The 17,345-nt window shown below is 46.8% G+C and overlaps 1 protein-coding gene across 12 annotated transcripts in view; it reads left to right on the top strand.

The window, feature by feature from the left end:
* KDM5C (lysine demethylase 5C) overlaps window positions 1–13,561 on the top strand; it is a 32,218-nt gene extending 18,657 nt beyond the window's left edge. For 3 of the 12 annotated variants that reach the window (XM_037822624.1, XM_037822616.1, XM_037822623.1), the window contains exons 13-26: window positions 3,721–3,840; window positions 3,949–4,143; window positions 6,509–6,690; window positions 6,780–6,904; window positions 7,031–7,178; window positions 7,824–7,920; window positions 8,596–8,954; window positions 9,574–9,712; window positions 10,277–10,456; window positions 10,617–10,754; window positions 10,964–11,563; window positions 11,848–11,917; window positions 12,050–12,249; window positions 12,357–13,561. In XM_037822624.1, coding sequence (XP_037678552.1) covers window positions 3,721–3,840; window positions 3,949–4,143; window positions 6,509–6,690; window positions 6,780–6,904; window positions 7,031–7,178; window positions 7,824–7,920; window positions 8,596–8,954; window positions 9,574–9,712; window positions 10,277–10,456; window positions 10,617–10,754; window positions 10,964–11,563; window positions 11,848–11,917; window positions 12,050–12,249; window positions 12,357–12,722 — 2,919 coding nt within the window. In that variant the 3' untranslated portion in view covers window positions 12,723–13,561. Of the gene's footprint in view, window positions 1–3,720; window positions 3,841–3,948; window positions 4,144–6,508; window positions 6,691–6,779; window positions 6,905–7,030; window positions 7,179–7,814; window positions 7,921–8,595; window positions 8,955–9,573; window positions 9,713–10,276; window positions 10,457–10,616; window positions 10,755–10,963; window positions 11,564–11,847; window positions 11,927–12,049; window positions 12,250–12,356 lie in introns of all 12 variants that reach the window. The other 9 variants (XM_037822615.1, XM_037822620.1, XM_037822613.1 and 6 more) reach the window with 5 other exon arrangements.
* The last annotated feature ends 3,784 nt before the right edge of the window (window positions 13,562–17,345 follow it).

The raw sequence follows: 17,345 nt of genomic DNA, 5'->3' as shown, positions 1-17,345 counted from the left end.
CTCACTTAGAATAATGTTTTTGAGGTTTAACCATGTCATAGTGTGTATCAGTACTTTGTTCCTTTTTTATGGCTGAATAATATTTCATTGTGTATATATACCGTGTTCTTTTTATCTATTAATCAGCTCATAGAGATGTGGGTTTTTACTTTTTAACCATTCATAATAGTCATTTTTAACAGCTGTAGAATGTGAGGAGAGCTTTTCTAAACAACTATATAAAAAAGAGTAAAGTGACATTGCCAAAATTAGGGGGCCAGTTGAGAGGAAGAGTCAGGAGCACTAGGTTCTACTCCTGGCTCTGCTGCCTGAGGCTTTTCTAGGGCTCAGTTTTCACATCTATAAAATTAAGGCTGGATTATCACAATAACCAAAGGGGGCAACAACTCAAGTTTCCATCAATAGATAGAAACATTACACCTAGTGAAATAAGCTAGACACAAAAGGGCAAATATTGCATGATTCCACTTATATGAATATCTAGAATAAGCAAATTCATAGAGACAGAAAGCAGATTAACAGTTACCAGGGGCTTGGGGAGGGAGGAATGGGGGAGTTATTGCTTAATGGACACAGAGTGATGAAAAGGTTTTGGTAATGGATGGTGGTGATGACAGCCAACATTGTGAATGTAATTAATACCACTGAATTGTACACTTAAAAATGGTTAAGATGGGAAATTTTATGTTATAAATGTGTTACCACAATAAAATTTTAAAAAGAGAAAAAAAAGTTAACGCTGGGGCTAGATCATTCAGCAAATATTGCTAGAGCTCCTGTGTGCAAGGACTCTGGTCAGCATCCTGAAGGTAAATAAACCAGTTCCCCACATTAGGGTATGCATAGCTAAGTGGAGGTCTGAGATGAGTAAGCAAGTGGAATAAAGTCTGTTAGACAACAGACTGGGTCATTTAGGATGGGGTGGTCAGGAGAGGGTTTGTAGAGGAGGTGAGCCCTGAAGAAAGAGTTAAGAGTTTGCCTGGCTTTATCATGTGGACATGGGACTTCTAGTGAGGAACTCTTAGCAGAGGCATGGCATGGTCAGATTTGCATGTTTTGGAAAACCATTCTGGCATTTGGTAATGGTGGCCAGGCCAATAATAAAGGTAAGAAATAGTGATGCTGTCTCTAAGTAGAGATAGATTTGAGGAGTGGAACTAATGAATAACCTGAATAAATGTGAAGATACTTCATTTTCATGAGTGGAAAGATTCATTGATTCTCTCCAAATTGATTTAGAATCCTGGCAGAGGAATCTTTGGTTTGAAGGGTATGAATATTTTAGGTTCTTGATACATATGATTAAATTCGCTTTCCAGAGAGTGGAATCTATTGATCCCCTTACCTGCATGATACCCATTTCACTGTATCTTTGCCAGTGTTGAATATTTATCTTAAAAACTTTGTAAGACTTCTTAGTAAGGATGGCAAATTAATCATACACATGGCTACTTCCACTTCTTACTGAAACCTCACTAAAATGACAAAAAGGGGTTTTTTTTAAATGTAAATCACAGAGATGAAGAAAATGAGAGGAGACAATGATAAACAAAATTTTGGAAACTAGAAACCAGACAAGAAAACTGAATCTTAAGCCAGTACTTGTGACATTTAGAACCAACCTTGTTTACACTGCATATTCACCAATAGGTTCAGAAGTTGGTGGCACCAAGCATTCTGGGGGTAAAGATGGATGGGATGAAAGTAAGTATTGGCTCAAGTAGGAAGTGGTGAGATCTCCTATGCTGGGCAGCTAGGAATTTGACCCTCCCTTACTCTTTCAAAAGAACTGGAGATCTCTGCATTGAAGTCTTCCAGGTACAGTTGAGGGTAGACTAGTGACAGTAGTAAGATTCATCAATGTATATGTAGTGGATACCGAGATTCCCAGCCTTCTTCCTCTTGGCTCTTGGAACACTGGCAGTCAGGCCTTTTTCGTACAGAAAAATTGGTTTTTCTCTGTGGGGAATCTGATTGGCCTGAGAGAAAACATTTAGGTTTTCCCAAAGTAAATGGCCCAACCAGATCATCTTACCATAAGCTCACTGTTACCAAGCTTCACTTATGCACTCAGAGCCTCCATTCAATTTTTTTGTCTTTTACTCTTAAATATAAGGAGATGGCCTCAGATTAACAGAAAACTGAGGAAAACCTATAAAATGATAGAGAATCAAACAGAAAAAAAAAAGTAACTTGGAGAAAACAGTGAGGCAGAGAGAAGTAAATTTTAAAAGGGAAATGTGAGCCAGTGATTATATACTTCTCATGGTTTGTATGGCGTGTGGAGAGAGAGATAGATAGATAGATTTGTATGGTACGTGAAAGTATCTAGATAGATAAGATAGAAAAAAGGAAAGGAAAGAGAAAAAGAAACCTTATTAACATCTTCAGAGAGAGGCATATACTGCAAACATGAAATAAGAACAGGATATTAACAAGGAACAAACTGAGAACAAAGAGGGGCTCTTGGAAATTAAAATTACATTAGCAAAAGTGAAAAACTCAGAAAAAGGTTTAGAAGCATAAAAAGTTGAGAAAATCTCCCAGGAAATAGAATAAAAAGAAAAAGATGGAAACAAGTAGAAAAAGTTAGAGATCTGTTCAGAAGGTTTATTTAAATAATAGGAGTTCTGGAAAGAGAGAATAGAGAAAGTCAAGAAGAAGAAATCATTCAAGAAAATTTTCCAGAACTGAAGGACATGTGTTACCAGAATTAAATACATGGAGGAAAATACGAGAACCAGTAGAATCCTATAAACCTGACAGAGAAAACAGGTTTAATTCAAAGCATTAGAAATCAGAATGGCTTTCAACATTTCAACAGCAACCCTGGAATCTAGAAGACTGAAGCAATGCCTTCAAAATTATTTTCAACTTAGAATCCTATACCCTGTCAAATTATCAACCAAGTATATGAAGGTAGAATAGAGACATTTTCAAACTAAAAAAAATTCTTTCCACCATTTCTCAGGAAGCAATTGGAGGGTGTACTAGAGCTCAAAGGAATAAACCAAGAAGGAGGAAGACATGGAATCTAGGAAATAGGAGAGTGACAATCCAGGGAGGACAGCTGCTTCCAATTGGAACAAATCAGAAGGCTCCATGAGAGACTGTTATAGGAAGGTGCAAATTGATAGGAGAGAGATTTGGGTACTTGTCAGAAAGTTTGGGATTAAATTATTAATACCTGCATGGAAAACTAAGCAAATTGAGAAAGAAGGAGCTATTTTTAACATAGTCTAGATGCATGTTATTTAGACTTTGAAGTTAAATACCAAAATAATCAGAAGAAAGAGCTTGCTTCTGGGGAGGGGAGAATGGCAGGATCTTCTGATTTTGTAACAAACCTTGTAGAACCATTTGGCTATTGAAACTGCATATATGACGGATAAAAATAATCAATGGAAAATGCTTTATCAGGTTAATGAAAAGTGATGTTTTAAATTTTTATAAAAATTTCCAGGGAAGTTGAAATATTTTGGTATGTACATTTCCTAGTTTTGACTCTTAAATCTTCCTATTGTCTGTCAACACAAATAAAAAACTTGAGAGTAGAGACCTTAGTCCATCTTTTCAGAGTTGGAAGATTTGGGATTCTGTTGTCAGACTATATTTCCTTAGGCTTTTCTTTGTCTCCTTAAGGACCTTGCACTTAGATCAGGTTTCTGTGGACTGTGGATGACCTCTGTCTCACCAACTTCGGCCTATCTTCTTCCTCAGGTTGTCCGCACAAACCAGTGTGCTGGAGAATTCGTCATCACCTTCCCCCGTGCTTACCACAGTGGCTTCAACCAAGGCTACAACTTTGCTGAGGCTGTCAACTTTTGCACTGCTGACTGGGTGAGTCTGGAGTGTGGTGGGCTGACAGGGAGAAGCAGGAGAGTTGTGGGGAAGCTTGAGGCACCATGGCCTCCAGACTCAGCCACACTCAACCTTGAATCTTCACAGCTGCCTGCTGGGCGCCAGTGCATTGAGCACTACCGCCGGCTTCGAAGATACTGCGTCTTCTCCCATGAGGAGCTCATATGTAAGATGGCTGCCTGCCCAGAGAAGCTGGACCTGAACCTGGCAGCGGCTGTGCATAAGGAAATGTTCATCATGGTGCAGGAAGAGCGTCGTCTACGAAAGGCCCTGCTGGAGAAGGTGGGTGGTAGGGAGAGTGCCTGGGTCAGACATCCTTATCTGGTAGAGGTTGGGGGAGGAAGGGACAGCACCACGAAATAGAAGATGTAGCCTCTACTCTCGGGGTGTAGTGAAAAGAGGTAGACACATGATCGAAAACCATGTTCCGTTCTCTGTTCTGCCATTTACTTGCAACCTTAGGCAAGTTAGTTTACCTCACTTGAGTGTCAGTTTCCCTATCTGAAAAATGGAGATTATAATAATTTTTATCTTTTTGGATAGTTGAGCAGATTAAAGATAAGGTTTGTTAAGTAATTGGCCAGTAGTAGATGCTGGTGTAGCTGCTTTTCATCATTATTTAAATAACCCAATAAGATAGACTTATGGAAACCCCCACCATTGACTAGCTGGGTGACCTTTTCAAGTTAACCTCTCATAGTCTTACTTTCCCACTCTGTAAAATGAGAATAAGGACCTAACTTGCAAGGTGGTTGCAAAGCTTGAGCAAGGTGATTTATGTCAAAGCATCTATTACTGTACTTAAGTGTAGGAGCTGCATGAAGAAAATGATTGAAATATGGAACCTTTGTTAGGAAATGCCATTTAATGACATTCAGATGGTTCAGTAACTCAAGCTAGAGTAATAATATTACCAAGTAGGAGGAGGTCCTACTTTAATAGGTTTCTCATTAGGGGTTGCTGCTACAGAGCTATAAAGCCCACTCATATAGTTCAGCCTTCTTAAAGTTACACTTACCCAGTTAGGGAACTAACTTAGTAAGGATCCTCCATAAGATTTCAAAGGAACACTGGTCCTGAGTGACCCCTTGCTGCTTTTTTGGGTAATAGTTTATTATTTTAAAGCTCATTTATAACTTTCCTGTGAACATGGGGAACCCTAAGGAGAATTGCAGCTCTAGTAAGTGTATGGGCCTTGCAGTCTGTTGTATTAGTTGGTGAGCCCCTAGGCTTTTCAAGGATCATTTTCTCTCTCTAAGAGCCGTTCAGCACTGTTATTAAATGATGACTCTGGCTGTGCTAAGCTATGGGAAGGAGCCAAAGGGAAGTGGGGAGAATAGACATTCTCATCCTGACATTCAGAATTCTTTACACTTGGCCCTTACTTATCTTAGATTAAGGTTCTGTCCCCCCACTCCCACCCCCCGTCTTGATATTCTTTAAAAGATTGTGTATGTGCTTGTGAGTGCTTTTCTGGGGAGAGGGCTCATAGTTCGCATGCATTTCTCAATGGAGTCCATGATCCAAACAAAAACAAAAAAGAAAACCCAGGGGCTTCACCCTTAGAGGCTTTTCTGCCTTTGAAGGCAAAATTGACTGCAGTCATAATTCTCATTTTGGGCAAGTTGCTGACTCTCTTGAGACTTCCTCAGTAAAATAAAATTGGCCTGTGAAATAGGTATTCTTGTCTGAAAATTAGAGGTAATAACAGTAAATGTTGGTTGAGCACTTATTTTTAGTGCTAATGTGCTTTTCTAAGTCCTTCTATTGCTTTGTCATTGCTAAACCTCATGAAGATGATACTATTATCTCCATTTTGCAAGATAAGGAAACTGAAACCCAGAGAAGTTTAAATAATTTCCTCAAGATCACATAGCTAATAAGCAGTGGAGCAGGATTTGTAATATGCAGTAGATTCGTATCTCATGCAGGGGTTAGGTTTCACAGTCATTATATAAGACAAATTGTCATAGTCAAAATTTCCCTTTTAAATCCCTAAAATTGCCCATTATGTTTAACATTGTATTGTCTCTTGATTATTCTAACACAGCCAGCTTTTCGTCCATTTTTGGAATAGATTGCTTTTTCTTCATCTGAGCAACAGATGAAGTCATTGGTTTAGGTTTGGAAGCCATGTCACTGAAAAAATGTGTGTCTTTAAAAACTAGACACGAGCACATACAGTTGAATTTTTATAAGTTAAATGTGTGCATGCAGTGTCTTCTGTCTGCTAAGCAGCCAACACAGTACCTGGAAAACAGTGGGCCCTGGGTAACTGGAAGAGCCAGCATTGTTCCCGGTACACACCCTCCATGCTAGCCAGTCCTTTATTTTGGCTACTCCCACACATTGCCAACTCTTTGGTGTCCTGGTCTACCACTTTCCTCACCTTTCTTGCCCAAAAGGCCCTTTTTGCTTATCTGATTTTTCTTCCTCTATAAAATTCTCTCTGCCTCGGCCCACGCTGATCTTGCCCTTCTTTGTCTGATTCCCCCAGCTTTAAGAGTTTGAACTTTACAGAGGCAGTTGTGTGGGGTTTGGTCTTCCCCACTGTCATCATCATAGATTTAAGCCTAGGTCTCTGAGATGGGGGTTTCCACAACCTTGTTCTGGTTTTACATAATGTGTGTGGGTTGAACACTCCCAGGGCATCACAGAGGCTGAGCGAGAGGCTTTTGAGCTGCTTCCAGATGATGAGCGCCAGTGCATCAAGTGCAAGACCACATGCTTCCTATCAGCCTTGGCCTGCTATGACTGTCCAGATGGCCTTGTCTGCCTTTCCCACATCAATGACCTCTGCAAGTGCTCCAGTAGCCGGCAGTACCTACGGTGAGCATTGGGCCTACCTGGTAGAAGTGGTGCGTGGAGGAGGAGGCAGCACTGAGCCAGATGTGTGCTCCCTTCCCCTTGTCATCCAGGTATCGGTATACCTTGGATGAGCTTCCTGCCATGCTGCATAAGCTGAAGGTTCGGGCCGAGTCCTTTGACACTTGGGCCAACAAAGTGCGAGTGTCCCTGGAGGTGGAGGATGGGCGGAAGCGCAGTGAGTGATGGGGGGACGGAGGGACTCCACAGGCAAGTTCTATTCCCTTTTCTTCTGTACCCCCAACCCTCCTCCTCTGCCTTTCCTCAATACTGCCTACTTCTTGCTGCTCTCATTTCTCTCCAGGCCTCGAAGAGCTGAGAGCACTAGAGTCTGAGGCCCGTGAGCGAAGGTTTCCTAATAGTGAGCTGCTGCAACGACTGAAGAATTGCCTGAGTGAAGCGGAGGCTTGCGTGTCCCGGGCTCTGGGACTGGTCAGCGGCCAGGAAGCTGGGTATAGCAGCATGAGGTGTTGGGACAGAGATAGCCTGCTGAGGATCCAGTACCTAGTAAAAGTGCTATGAAGGGCGAAACTCGTGTGTACCATTGGGCAGACTGGACATCAGTAGGAAGCTGGCAGCACTGGATTGTGAGATGGCCTGGGAGGTATTAGGGAGGGCAAGGAGAATGGAGGCAACTTAGAATGGAGAGGAGTGCCTCAGTGATAAGAAGGCTAGAGGTGTTTTTTTTTTTTATCAGTGCCTGAAGGAGAGTTGAGGGCAAGGCTGAGGGATTTTGTGGGCAGGGAGGAGTAGTGAAAGGTTTAGGGGCAAGGAAGGGACACAGAAGCATAAACCTGATCATAGTTGCACAGCTATAGAGTTCACAGTGGAGGATGATGGATTAAAAAGTCCATCTTCTGTTACCATTAGTTAATTTCTAGCCATTCCCCCAAATATATTTTCCTCTTCTCCAATTCTTTCCCTTCATCATATAAACATGCTCATATCTTAAAACTCTCCCTCCAGCCAACCTGGGCTTCTGGGAGAACTTTGAGGCTTGAGAGATCAAGGTGGGCAAGGTGTGGTGAGGAAAGGTGGAGGGAGGGGGCTGGGTTTGTACCTGAAACCCCATATGTGAAACTCCATAGCCCCCACAGGGTGGCTGGTCTACAGATGACCCTGGCTGAGCTCCGGGCCTTTCTGGACCAGATGAACAACCTGCCTTGTGCCATGCACCAGATTGGGGATGTCAAGGTGAGAAGGGGTGGGCTTGCAGTGCTGCTGAGGGATTAGGGGGATTGAGGACCTGAGCAGTAGGCCACTCTTGGTTCCCTTAAATATCTTGAAGTATTTGGGCAAGACCAAATGTATTTGGGCAAGACTAAATGCACATGTGAAGAAATAGTGGAAAGTGTGAGGCAAAAGATCTAAGGACTGCCTCTTGGAAATGGGATTTGTGGAACAGATGGTATGAGTATGGGATGCAGAGTCAAGGGCATGTTTCCTGGAGAAGAATGGAGGAGAAGAAAGTGACAAGGGTATTTGTTGGGCCTGGAAAGTTGAGCAAAGTTTGTGACGGTAGAGAAGAAGAAGGATGGAGACAGCAACGGATACCAGTGGAGATGAGGGTTTGTGAGAAGGTTAAACATAGCTTAGCATTTTTTAGGGCAGAGGGTCTCTTGGTGCTATACATCAGAAGCCTCTGGGGAGTTAAATAAAGTGCAGATTCTTAGCCAACCGCTATTAAGGATCTCTAGGGGCCAGGCCCAGGAATCTGCATTTTGAACAAATTCCCCCAGGGTATTCTAATGGCTAGTCAGTGTTGGGAACCACTGTCTTAGGACATGGAGGTGGAGGAAAGCCCAACCCAAGGTAGGCTTGCTTCTTCCAAAAGCTAAGAAGCTTGTTTTTCATCCTGTCTCCTGATAGGGTATTCTGGAACAGGTGGAGGCCTACCAGGCTGAGGCCCGTGAGGCCCTGGCCTCACTGCCCTCCAGTCCAGCATTACTGCAGTCCCTGTTGGAGAAGGGGCGACAGCTGGGAGTGGAGGTGCCTGAAGCTCAGCATCTCCAGCGGCAAGTAGAACAGGCACGATGGCTGGATGAGGTGAAATGTACGCTGGCCCCCTCAGCCCGAAGGGGCACCTTGGCTGTCATGCGGGGACTGTTGGTTGCGGGTGCCAGTGTAGCCCCCAGCCCTGCTGTGGATAAGGCCCAGGCCGAGCTGCAGGAGCTACTGACCATTGCTGAACGTTGGGAGGAGAAGGCTCATCTCTGCCTGGAGGCCAGGTAAGTCCAGCTTCTACCTCTTCCTGCCCTATTCTAACCCTCAAAATTAGTGGAGAACCTGAAGATGATTCCCATGGGTGACCTTTGGGCACCAGAATCCTGTGTTGAAGTATTGATTCTCCTCTCCTCTTTAGTTCCCTGTCTTGTTTTTAACACCATGTACCCCTGGAGGCAGAGATGGGCTGATAGAGATGCAGAGATGAGCAAATGCAGAGATATATAGAGGACTAACCCTACAGGCTGACACGTTACCTGCATACAAGCACAAGTACCAACAGGCAGATGGACAAATGTTGGTAGAAAGATACCACACAGGGCAATCTGACATTTGCAGCAACAAATTAATACCACGGGTTGTGTGTGTAGGCACTGCCAGCAGGCTGACAGACTGGCAGATAAGCAGAAGGAACTATGGTAGAAGGATGAAGTTGGGTGCATACAATCTGGAACAAACAGGGACTGGCAGACACCCACAGGCAGAATACAAACAAGTAGGCTCAAGTGGCAGAAGGAAAAACAGGTGCCCCAGGGGCCTATGCAGATATATCTGGTGGCCAGGCTGGGCTTCTGTTGAGGCAGACCACCCCAGACCAAGTCCTCTTTTTTCCCCTACCTTTAGGCAGAAGCATCCACCAGCTACACTGGAGGCCATAATCCGTGAGGCAGAAAACATCCCTGTTCACCTACCCAACATCCAGGCTCTCAAGGAGGCTCTTGCTAAGGCCCGGGCCTGGATTGCTGATGTGGATGAGATCCAAGTGAGGACCCTATCGTCCACCCTGCACTCCTCACCCCATTTCCGCCTTGGCCTTCAATCCAGTGGGGAAGAGATGGCACATACATAGAATTGTGCTGGGTTGGGTTGGCTAGAGAGGAAGGGGGCATGGCACGTAGTCAGGAGGCACAAATATGCTTGGTAAGCAGTGTGAGGGGTTGGGAGGATGACCTGAGGGAAGAGAGGATGAGAATGGTAGGAGCCAGGGAGGCAGGTTGTATGGAAGTGGAGCTGGACAGGGGCTATTGGCATGGAGGAGAGTGGAAGAGGCAAACCACAACAAAATAACTAGTATGGTGGTCCTGGTAACTGACTAGATTTTTGGGGGCTGAGCTAATGTAGGAGTTCTGGAGAGAGACAGGTGAGGACTCCTTACTGTGATCCCTGTTTTTGTTTTTGTTTTTGTTTTAATTTTTTATTTTTTTGCCTGGAGGCCATGTGCCCAATTCATCTTCCCAGTGATACCCAGCTCAGGGCCAGGTATAGTAAGTAAGAATCAGTAGATCTTCACAAGTTGAACTGAGTTTTCTCTTACCCTTATCTCCAGAATGGTGACCACTATCCCTGCTTGGATGATCTAGAGGGCCTGGTGGCTGTGGGCCGGGACCTACCTGTGGGGCTGGAAGAGCTGAGACAGTTAGAGCTGCAGGTACTGACAGCTCACTCATGGAGGGAGAAGGCTTCCAAGACCTTCCTCAAGAAGAATTCTTGCTACACGCTGCTGGAGGTGAGGTCTGAGACCCTGACCCACACAGCCTCTCCTGCCCTTGGCTGTTGTGAGATGGCTCATATGAGAAGATGGGTCTTTGGGGGGACTGGGGTGGGGAGGAGAGAGTGTAGGCACTAGAGGAAGCTCAGTCATGCCCCCTCTCGTCTGTCTGCCTCAGGTGCTCTGCCCGTGTGCAGATGCTGGCTCGGACAGCACCAAGCGCAGCCGTTGGATGGAGAAGGAGCTGGGGTTGTACAAATCTGACACAGAACTGCTGGGGCTGTCTGCACAGGACCTCAGGGACCCAGGCTCTGTGGTAAGGAGCTGGGGCATTGATGGGGAGAAGTTGGGTTCTGGGTATTTCCCTGCAGTGAGGAAAGCCTGGTGATGATAAGACTGTCAGGTCTTATCCATGGGCAGACCACTTACCTCAGTTCTCCTGATTTGGGAGTGGGTTGTTAAGGGGGCCAGAGAAGGGAAGAGATGGGTTGCTGACCCACTCTCCTCCTGCCCTGGTCACGGCAGATTGTGGCCTTCAAGGAGGGGGAACAAAAGGAGAAGGAGGGTATCCTGCATCTGCGTCGCACCAACTCAGCCAAGCCCAGTCCACTGGCATCGTCGACCACAGCCTCCTCTGCAACCTCCATCTGTGTGTGTGGGCAGGTGCCAGCTGGGGTGGGAGCTCTTCAGTGTGACCTGTGTCAGGACTGGTTCCATGGGCGATGTGTGTCGGTGCCCCATCTCCTCAGCTCCCCGAGGCCCAATCCCACCTCATCCCCACTGCTGGCCTGGTGGGAGTGGGACACCAAATTCCTGTGTCCACTGTGCATGCGCTCACGGCGCCCACGCCTGGAGACCATCCTGGCACTGCTGGTAGCCCTGCAGAGACTGCCTGTGCGGCTGCCTGAGGGCGAGGCTCTGCAGTGCCTCACAGAGAGGGCCATCAGCTGGCAAGGCCGTGCCAGGCAGGCTCTGGCCTCTGAGGATGTGACTGCTCTGTTGGGACGGCTGGCTGAGCTTCGCCAGCGGCTGCAGGCTGAACCCAGGCCCGAGGAGCCCCCTACTTACCCTTCAGCCCCTGCTTCTGACCCTCTTAGAGAGGGCAGTGGCAAGGATGTGCCTAAGGTGAGCTGCCCAGCCCAGCTCTTATCCTCAAATTCCTATCTCCTAGCCCCTATCCCTGTTTAGGCTCCAGCCCTGTTCCTGTTTTATTTTCAGTCTCCTTTGACCCAGCTTCCCTGCCCCATTCTGTATCCCATCCAGATCCCTAGACTATGCTCCCTGCTGGTAGCCTGTGTCTGCCCTCCTCCTCCAGGAGGTGGAGGGTCCCATGTTTGGGGTCGGGGGAGGAGAATAGCACCTAGCTCTTTGGTTCAGTTACCCCTACCCATTCTTGCTCTCCTTGGCAGGTCCAGGAGTTGCTGGAGAATGGAGACAGTGTGACCAGTCCTGAGAAGGTAGCCCCGGGGGAGGGCTCAGGTAAGAGAGGTAGGTCTAGGTGTGGGTAGGCTGTTAGCTGGATATTACCAGAGTGACCCATGTGGTCCTTGACTTTGTCGTGGGGGTAAGACCAAGGGCAGCCTCTAACCCAGCCTGTCCCCCAAACTCCAGACCTGGAACTGCTGTCCTCGCTGTTACCACAGTTGACTGGCCCCATGTTAGAGCTGCCTGAAACAACCCGGGCCCCCCTGGAGGAGCTCATGATGGAGGGGGACCTGCTTGAGGTGACTCTGGATGAGAACCATAGCATCTGGCAGCTGCTGCAGGCTGGGCAGCCCCCAGACCTGGAAAGGATCAACACATTTCTGGAGGTGAGGAGAGGAGTCATGGGCAGGGCCAGGAGGTCAGGCCAAGCAGGCAAGGATCCCAGGCCTGACCACTGGCCCCCAACCCCTTTTCTGCCTATCTGTGATCACAGCTGGAGAAAGCAGAACGCCATGGGAGTCGGGCACGTGGCCGGGCCCTGGAGAGGCGGCGGCGGCGGAAGGTGGATCGGGGTGGGGAGGGCGATGATGCAGCCCGAGAGGAGCTAGAGCCAAAGAGGGTACGGAGCTCAGGGCCAGAGGCCGAGGAGGCCCAGGAGGAGGAGGAGCTGGAGGAGGAGACTGGGGGTGAGGGCCCCCCCCCACCCCTTCCCACCACTGGCAGCCCCAGCATCCAGGAGAACCAGAATGGCTTGGAGCCGGGGCCAGGGGCCAGTTCAAGCTCCTTGGCCCCTTTCTCCACTCTGACTCCCCGGCTGCATATGCCCTGCCCACAGCAGCCACCTCAGCAACAGTTGTGACAGCGGCTGAACCTAGCACAGACCCCAACAGACCCCTCCTCAGCCTCAAGGATCCTCTTTCTGACCACCAGGCCCGCTTCTTGGGAGGTGGGGGGAGGAGGGATGGCCACCCCTCCCAGCCTACCCCAAGTCCCTTGACTTTTTGTATTCTGACTCCAAGGTATTGTTCAGACCTCAGCTCCTGGGGGCCGGCCCCTGGAGTCCCCCCTCCCTGGTAGCCTCTAACCAGCATTCCCAGACACCTGAGGCAGATAGACGGATGGATGGGCAGGTGGGCAGGGTGGGTGACTGGGGCTAGGCCAGCACCATTCCAGAGACAGGGCCAGTGCATATGCAAACTGGGGGATCTCCTCTCTCCCTTCTCTCCCCAGTTCCGGCCCTAGCCAGGCCATGCTACACTAACCTCACCTCCCTCTCCCCCTTTCCTTCTCCCTCCCCCTTTCTCCTTCCTCCCTCCCCCCTTCTCCTCCTCTCCCTTCTTCCCTCCCTTCTCCTCCCTTCCCCTGACTGTTCCACCCAGGAGGAGGAAACTTCACATAGCTGTGCTCGCATTTTTTTATTTTAAGTGGATTTGGTTGGGGAGCTGAACAGGGCTCCCTGTGATCTGAAGAGAGCTTTTGGTGCTTGTCCTCACAACCACCTCAACCCTCCCTCCCTGTACTTCCCGTCTCCTTTCCTCCTCCTGGGTTCATGTTGTAATAAAAGAAGATTGTTGGTGTGTAATTAATTTGTTCAAAAGAAAAAAGCAAGAAACTTGGTTCCAACTGAAGCCTATTTTAATTTTATTTTATTATTTTCCTCTTGTTAGAAATAAAACCCTTAGCAACATTTTTTTGAAACATGTTTCTGAAGTGCATTTCTCTTAGAAGGGGGAGAACAGTTCCTTCATCACCTTTCAGTGCTGCAGGAGCACAAGGGCTGAAGCCAGGGTGTTCTGGGTTCTGACACTGAGTTCCACCAGGTTCTCTTTAACCTTAGGACATCCCTAATTGTCCCCCACTCCCAAGACAGTTTTCTCCATCTTCCAACAGATGGGTCTTGACACCTTTTACCTAAACTCCTGCAACTGTCTTACACCTTTATCCCCTCCAATCTCTTCAAGTTGCCAGAGGGATTTTTTCCACAGCTTTATCAAAGTATAATTTACATACCATAGTCTTAACCTGTTTTAAATGTACAATTCATTGATTCAGAGGAATGTTTTTAAAATGCAGATCTGATCATGTCACTCCTGCTTAAAACCTTCCATGATGCTTTACTGCCCTTAAGATCAAGATATGTGACACACACACATAGAATCTCATTCTTTCTAGGATTGCTTTCCTGTCCAACCTGTATGCCACATTCAAGTAGCCTTCCCTGATTTTTCTCCTCCCTAAAGAGTTCTTTCTGCTCTGCTGGATGGTGAGTAAAAGCCCAGATGTGGTGAGTTGCAATCCCAGAGGTCACTTTTAACTTTATTAAGACATTATTCATGTACCATACAATTCACCTTAAAGCATAGAATTCAGTGGTTTTTAGTATATTCACAGAGGTGCAACAATCATACCACACAATTTTAGAACATTCTTGTCATTCCACAAAGAGGGGCACCCCTTAAGTGTCACCTCCCAATTCTGCCATCCCTCCAGCCCTAGGCAACCACTACTCTACTACTGTCTCAATGGATTTGCCTATTCTGGACATTTCATTAAAATGGGGTCATGTCATGTTCTTTGTGACTGGTTTCTTTCACTTAGCATAATTGTTTCAAGCTGTGAGTACTTTTTTTTTTTTTTTAATCATCATTTTATTGAGATATATTCACATACCACGCAGTCATACAAAACAAATTGTACTTTCGATTGTTTACAGTACCATTACATAGTTGTACATTCATCACCTAAATCAATCCCTGACACCTTCATTAGCACACACACAAAAATAACAAGAATAATAATTAGAGTGAAAAAGAGCAATTGAAGTAAAAAAGAACACTGGGTACCTTTGTCTGTTTGTTTGCTTCCCCTACTTTTCTACACATCCATCCATAAACTAGACAAAGTGGAGTTTGGTCCTTATGGCATTCCCAATCCCACTGTCACCCCTCATAAGCTACATTTTTTTTTTTTTTTTTTTTTTTAAATCATCATTTTATTGAGATATATTCACATACCACGCAGTCATACAAAACAAATTGTACTTTCGATTGTTTACAGTACCATTACATAGTTGTACATTCATCACCTAAATCAATCCCTGACACCTTCATTAGCACACACACAAAAATAACAAGAATAATAATTAGAGTGAAAAAGAGCAATTGAAGTAAAAAAGAACACTGGGTACCTTTGTCTGTCTGTTTCCCTCCCCTACTTTTCTACACATCCATCCATAAACTAGACAAAGTGGTGTTTGGTCCTTATGGCTTTCCCAATCCCATTGTCACCCCTCATAAGCTACATTTTTATACAACTGTCTTCGAGATTCATGGGTTCTGGGTTGTAGTTTGATAGTTTCAGGTATCCACCACCAGCTACCCCAATTCTTTAGAACCTAAAAAGGGTTGTCTAAAGTGTGCATAAGAGTGCCCACCAGAGTGACCTCTCGGCTCCTTTTGGAATCTCTCTGCCACTGAAGCTTATTTCATTTCCTTTCACATCCCCCTTTTGGTCAAGAAGATGTTCTCCATCCCACGATGCCGGGTCTACATTCCTCCCCGGGAGTCATATTCCACGTTGCCAGGGAGATTCACTTCCCTGGGTGTCTGATCCCACGTAGGGGGGAGGGCAGTGATTTCACCTTTGTGAGTACTTTTAAATGTAGATACTAGTACGTGGACAGATTATTTCTATTCTGGGCCCCCAATGTCTTTAAAATGAGCATTGTCGAATCAGGGACCATCACCTGAAGTTGTGTAGTTGTCTTCATGGGAATTTGCAATTATCTGTTTTTTTCTGGCAAGAAGGCTAACCAGCTTACCTCATATTTCACAAAGGGATCCTTGACCCTCCAAAGGCTAAGAAACCACTCTTTGTGGTCCTGAATGTTCTGTGTTCTGAGTCTGGCTATGATGGGGGATAGAGGAGGAAGCAGGAGCATTGAAGCTCTGCTAGGCCAGCCAGCTTCCTATCTTGCCTGGTTCTTCAAGGGCTTTCCTTCCTGCCAAAGGGCTACCCCCTGGAGCTAAGCACACTTATCTATTCTGCCCTTCCTAATCGTCAGCGGATTAATTCTGCTCTGCTTCTCCCTTCCCAAATTTCCAGTTGCAGGAGACCTAGTGATTGATTGATAGATGAAAAAGCTTTAATTGGTAGGAAGGTTTGGCCTAGTCAGGGAGCACTGAGCCGTACAAGGAAGGGTAGGCAGGGACCAATGGGCAACCTTATCCTGGGCCCAGTGTAACCCCAGGCCTCAGTCCAGGGAAAAAGCTGGGCCTTCAGTCTGTCCACCTATCTGGAACTGATCATGAAAAGGGGGTTGGAGGAAAGGACATCAGAAGAAACAGACCTGAGAGCTGGGACAGGCAGGAGGGGACTCTGCCTCAGCACATCATGACTACTCCCTACCCAAGACAGCTAACTATGGGAAGAAGTGGCCAGGGAGGGGAGGGAGAGATGGTGCCCACAACCTGCAGCAACTTCCAGGCTAGAGAATTGCTAGGTCTTGGGTGGGGGTCCTCCAGAATACAGGTCCATCCCTCAACAGTTTTCAGATAATCTTTTCCATCTTGGCACTTCCCTGCCCCAGCCCTCTCACACACTTTCTGCCCCCTTCTCAGTGGATCTGCAGCCCATGAGCTTTGGAGGAAAGGCTCCACCCCCATCCTGCAAGACCCAGATCAAGTCTCACCTCTTCCACAGAGCTTTCTCTAGTACCACATCTGCCCCACTTCCACATGCACGGCTCTGGAAAGGAAGAAATGAATGACTGGTTCAGGGGTGCGCCGGATGAGTGGGGGATGGGGAGAATAAAGATCGAGGGAGCAGAGGATATCTTTGCTGCAATGTCATTTCCTATTGTATAGACACTGCCTTGCTGCTGTGTTCTCCCTGAGGTTTCCACATTCCTCACGATGGCTCCAGGGTCTGCAGGTGACAAGGGAATGGCAAGAGGTATCACTTCTACTAAAGACTCGCCAACCCTCTCCCTCAGGTCCAAGTGACCTCTTCTCCCCCTCCTCGGTGCCTTCACGGAAACACCCTAGGGTTAATGGGTCTGTTTCTCCTCCCACTCCCAAGGTCCCCATTATGGGAGCTCCTAGAGGGAAGGCAAGGTTTAGGCGGAGTCCTGTCTGTCCTCAGTTCCAGGCCAGGGCCATGCACAGTGTGGGCTCAGAAAGAGGATACAGGTGCATCAGTTGAGGGCTTACACTGTGTATGTGAACTCGGTTTCCTTTCAATTGCATAAAGTTCATTGGCACAGGGTGCCACCTCATAGGAGTGGAGTCTAAGGTCCAGGGTCCGTGGGGTCTGAAGGGGCAGAAACAAACCATGCTTTCCAGAAATCCTGAAATTGTAGTGATGGGAAAAGAGGGTTTGGGAGGTAGAGACAGGATCCTTGCCCTTGGGGCACTCATATTCAAGGAAAGGGAAGGGAGCATTTCCTTGTGGACCTCCTTCTGGGTGTCGAGCTCCATGTGAG

Source organism: Choloepus didactylus, chromosome X (genome assembly GCF_015220235.1).
Source record: "Choloepus didactylus isolate mChoDid1 chromosome X, mChoDid1.pri, whole genome shotgun sequence".
In the NCBI taxonomy this organism is placed as follows: domain Eukaryota; kingdom Metazoa; phylum Chordata; class Mammalia; order Pilosa; family Megalonychidae; genus Choloepus; species Choloepus didactylus.
The sequence above is the reverse complement of the archived record's forward strand: the minus strand, read 5'-3'. Positions and strand labels throughout refer to the sequence as shown.